This window comes from Nannobrachium achirus, assembly GCF_963921795.1.
Source record: "Nannobrachium achirus genome assembly, contig: SCAFFOLD_80, whole genome shotgun sequence".
Taxonomy (NCBI): domain Eukaryota; kingdom Metazoa; phylum Chordata; class Actinopteri; order Myctophiformes; family Myctophidae; genus Nannobrachium; species Nannobrachium achirus.
The window spans coordinates 266,986-271,999 of record NW_027664543.1 but is presented as its reverse complement, the minus strand read 5'-3'; the positions used below and the strand labels follow the sequence as shown (position 1 = coordinate 271,999).

Genomic DNA, 5,014 nt, shown 5'->3' with positions numbered 1-5,014 from the left:
GAGCGACAATTCTCAATTTAGCTGGCGGTGGATTGAGCTTTTTGTTAAATTCTGTGGCAGTAAAAGAGTTAAACGTGAGAAGGTAGTATGAGTGGTCAGTGTTATCAGCAGTGTAGTGCGTGTATGGATGTGTGACAGTGTTGTGTAAGTGCAAAGGCAGATACCGAACTGAGGAACTAACTCAAACAAAACAAAACCAAACAAAGTTTCCAGAGCAGGGGAGAGAGGGAGAATGGCCCCGACCAGCCTGCTTAAATACTCCATTGGTGATGGGAGCCAGGTGTGTCTTTATAAACATTAAGGATGTCCATAATTACAACACCAGAGGCAGCACCACAGATCACTTCCAACCCAGAGTCAAAACCAACAAAGGGTCAAACTCGTTTTTCTGCTATACCACCAAAATGTGGAAAGCCTTACCGAAGGCCATAAAGGAGTGTGGATCATAGGCCTGGGACAAAATATCGATATTTCGATATACCGCGGTATTATCGCCCGCGATAATTATCGGTAAATTGCCGGGCAAATATCGATAATTTATTAGAACGTCCATGAGCTCTATGAATTCGCCTGGTGCCACAGAGTGCAGTACTTTGCTGCTGCTGGTCCTCCGGTGGCGCTAATCAAATAAACAAGGCTCAAATCGGCCAGGCGGAAGTACACCGTCTACTACAGCTTCTGCCTTTGTGAACACAACAGTAAACACAACAGCGTGTAGCTATCAAGTAGCAAGCTAACTGAATGAACGAACGAACGAGCGAACACACACACACAGGATGGCTGCGAACAGCGAGAGGGAGAGGCAAATAAAAGATCCACCGGCAAAGTTTCATAGTAAAGTCTGGACCCACTTTGGCTTTTATGAGAATGATGACGGAACACTGGACAAAACACATGCAATCTGCAAGCACTGCCATCACAAGGTAAAATACACCAGCAACACGTCGAATCTGCAAAGCCACCTTGACCATCATCATCCCGAGCTAGCGACGGGGGTCAAAATAGTTAGCCCAAATCAGCCTACGATCACTGACTCCTTTAAAGCAAAAGCAAAGCTTCCCTTTGGGTCTCCAAGGCATCAAGATATAACCAAAGCTATCGGCGTGTTCATCTGTAAGGACCTACGTACGTACAGTGTCGTGGAATGCGACGGTTTTGTCAACATGATGAAGGTACTCGAGCCAAGATATGAGATCCCGTCTCGTAGACACTTCACAGAAACCGTCATCCCCGCATTGTATGCAGAAACCAAAGAAAAGGTGGAAGAAGAAATGACGTCTGCTGAGCGAGTTTCACTAACCTGCGATGGTTGGACTTCAAGAGCCACTGAGTCTTTTCTAACCCTTACTGGTCACTTTATTGATGTGGACTGGCAGCTACAAAACTACGTCCTTCAAACTCGGGAGATGGACGAGTCTCATTCTGGCGTCAACTTGGCAAGAGAGCTAAAGAAGGCTACAGAAGAATGGAAGCTCACAGACAAAGACCCAGCCGTGGTTACCGACAACGCGTCAAATATGTGCCTCGCAGTTGAGATTACTGGTTATCAACACATTCGGTGCTTTGCTCATGTGTTGAATCTTGCCGTCCAGCGTGCCCTAAAGCTGCCTAACATTGCTCAACTGCTTGGGAAAGTCCGGAGGATTACAGCCTTCTTCCACAGAAGCCCCCCAGCAGGTAAAAAAGGCCTAATATATTATCATTTTTCTTAATATTGTATGAATGAATGAATGAATGATTGTATTTTGTCTGGCTGCCTCGCAGCTCAATCCTTATTATTCAGACACAATTTACATAACGTTTTTTTCCCCAGTGCCAACAAGCTGACACAAAAACGAATAAATACACAAAATAAAGTAATACTGCATACTTAATAGTACAAAAGTACATCAACACTTGTTCTGAACGAGAGTGGAGTGGCACACTATGTCTATCATTTTATGTATGTATAAAAAACGTTTTGTATTTTATCATTTTAAAAATGGAAGAAAAGGAGGCGTTGTGTGCTTGTAGATCTGCTATTTTCACTAGTTTTGTGTGACAGTCTTGTGTGATGAAGCAGGGCTTTACTGAACTGTACTGTCAGGTATTTTCCTATGCAAACTAGTACTAATACAGTATTCAATCAATCAGCTGCAGCCCTGAAGAAGAACCAGACCTGTCTTGGCCTTAAACACAACAAGCTCATCACTGATGTTGTTGTCCGCTGGAACAGTGCCTATGAGATGCTCCAGAGGTTCCTTGAGCAACAGCCTGCTGTCACTGCTGCCCTCTTGTCTCCAGAGGTAAGTTGCTTAATTCTATATTGTGAATGAATTGTATGAATCATCCATAATGTGTGATGTTTGTTGTTTAGAACATTGTGATAATTAGGTTACAGCCTAACATTAATAAATAGATAAATAAATAAATAGTAACAGCCTACTATATTTAAATACATACTAATTTACATGAATTTAGAATACATAATAAAATGTTAATACTGTATTTTATTTTTCTTTAACAATGGTTTTAAAGGAGGTTCCATTGGGTTCTGTCCTGTTCTTTATTTTTATTAACAATGGTTTTAATGGAAGTTCCATTCTGTTCTGCTCTGTCCTGTTCTTTCTTTAAAGGTCAGAAAGAATGCTACTGACGTCTGCAACCTGACTGAAGGAGACCTGAGCAATGCTGAAGCAGTTGTTGAAGCCCTGGAGCCAATGCTGGTGGCAACCAACAGTATGTGTGAGGAGAAGAGCGCCACAGTCTCCATCATCGCTCCTCTTCTGACTCAACTGCGGAGTGACACGGCCAGCTCTGGTGTGGATCCCCCTGTTGTCAGAGGGCTGAAGAATGCCATCCATGGAGATCTAGCAAAGCGCTACACGTCTGCCAGGGACAAAAGCTTCCTCTACGTGGCAAGTGCCTTAGACCCCAGGTTCAAGGATATGCCTTTCTTGCCACCTCGAGAGGTGGAGGAGACCTATGCCATGGTGGTGTCAAAGGCTGCTGCCATTATGATAATTACAACAGTGGCAACACTAAACAGCAGGTCATTTAAATTGTATTGTGCCATTAAACCAACTACTGTTGGATATACATCCAATACAATATTTGAAAATTAATAAAAAATGTTTGATTTTATGTGATGTTTTCATTGTGTGATATACAGTAATAATGAAGGTGTGCCACTCTGTGCCAATGTTTTTTTTGTCTTACAGGAGGAGGATGCAGAACGCGAGCGAGGATGTGCAGACTCGGAGGTGACTGCTGCGGCTGAGGGGAGTGCTTCTGCTTCTGCTGAGGGGAGTGCTTCTGCTGAGGGGAGTGCTTCTGCTATGGAGGAGGATGCGCCACCACCACCAAAGAAGCGATCTGCGCTAGATCGCCTTCTTGGAAAAACTTTCAAGACTGTCAGTTCTCCCCCCTCCAGGTTGACACCTACAGCCACTGCTGAAGAGGAGGTCAAGCTGTACAGGGAAGCTAAATCCCTCAAACTGGATGGTGATCCGTTTGCTTGGTGGAGAAAGGAGGCACACAGGTACCCACTCCTGGCAAAGATGGCCAAAAGGTATCTGTGTGTCCCTGGAACTAGCGTTCCATCGGAGAGAGTATTTTCCACTGCTGGTGACATCATCACCGCTAAGAGGAGTGCAATCACCCCTGAGCACACTGATCAGCTGGTGTTCCTTAAAAAAAATTTAGTCATTAAAAAATAAGGAATTTGGCTTAATTTGTGCAGGTTAAACAAAAGGGAGGTCTGGTTTAGTATGTCCTCAGACTTTCATTTAATTGTATTCTTGTTTCTTTATTGTTATACTTTACTTGCACTAAGAACTGAGATGGGTCCAAGTTTACGTAGAGCAAGGTGTTGAAAATACTTGCAAAGCACTGAAATGGGTCCAGTCCAGGTTTACATAAACAGTTGATAGTGCTACTGTTCAGAAAGCACTGTGTCCAGGTTAACTTGGCATTTAATTGCCAGCACTTTTTAGTGTCAAGTTTATTATTTATATATTTTTCTCTTATCTTTGTTCTTATCTTGCACTGAAGACTGTAAATAACTAAAAGTTTAAAAGAAGTTACTGATGTTACTTGATAATCTTTACTTATTATCTTTCATCTTGATGTGAAGAACTACAATAGGCCCACATTTAAAACAATGTGTGATCCTTGCCTGCTAAGCATTGAAATCTGTCCAGGTTTACAGTATGCTATGCTCTTTGCTCAGCGCTTTCTGTCCATCTTATTTTATGTTTCTTTTCAATTACATTGTTACTACATTTTTAGTTATGGATAGTACGCATTGTTTGTTATGGACAGACAAATTGTGGGCAAGTTGCAATGTTGCAGTCAGTGTTTGTTTAGGGTTCTGTTGACTCTGTAAGGAGGCAAGATGTAAGGAGGCAAGATGCACTGACATATGTTTGTTGGTACAATAATGTGTACGATTATGGAATAAATGTGTAATTCCAGATGTTTGCCTTTATACTTATTTTTTTCATTTTCAGTTACAGATATCGTGATATATCGTTGATGACATTTCTTGCAATATATCGAATACCGCAATATATCGAATACCGTGATAATATTGTTATCGAGAGCCTAATATCGTGATAGATATCGTATCGTGAGATACCAATATCGTCACACCCCTAGTGGATCACTAGCATCTTTTAAAATTGCCCTGAAAAACCACTTACAGGCAGCAGCCGTTCGCAACTGGTAAAAAAAAATGAACCTAGCCCAACCCTAACCTCCCCTGCCCCTTCTTTGTATATACTGTTTGTTTAGACTTACTGTTTTCTTTTTTGTTTTTCTTTACATATCTACTGCATAGTACTGTGTTCTATTTGTCTGTCATTCAATGTTATATGAGATACTTCAATGGTTTCCAGTGGAAATAAGCTTAGTCTTTTCATGGATCTCCTTTTAGTAGACCTTGTACCAGTGAACTGTACCGTCATGAAACTGTACCTTTTCCTATGCAAACTTCTAATAAAGTCTTCAATCAATCAATGTCTCATCCCCTGGA

The 5,014-nt window shown here is 41.7% G+C and overlaps 1 protein-coding gene across 1 annotated transcript; it reads left to right on the top strand.

Moving 5' to 3' along the window:
• Positions 1-776: 776 nt before the first annotated feature.
• Positions 777-3,698, top strand: LOC308280944 (E3 SUMO-protein ligase ZBED1-like; the record flags this gene model as incomplete). Its single annotated transcript, XM_080755241.1, has 4 exons — positions 777-1,677; positions 2,134-2,285; positions 2,616-3,014; positions 3,201-3,698. The coding sequence occupies 4 exons, from the start codon at positions 777-779 to the stop codon at positions 3,696-3,698; spliced, it is 1,950 nt and encodes a 649-aa protein (XP_080611367.1).
• Between the last annotated feature and the right edge of the window lie 1,316 nt (positions 3,699-5,014).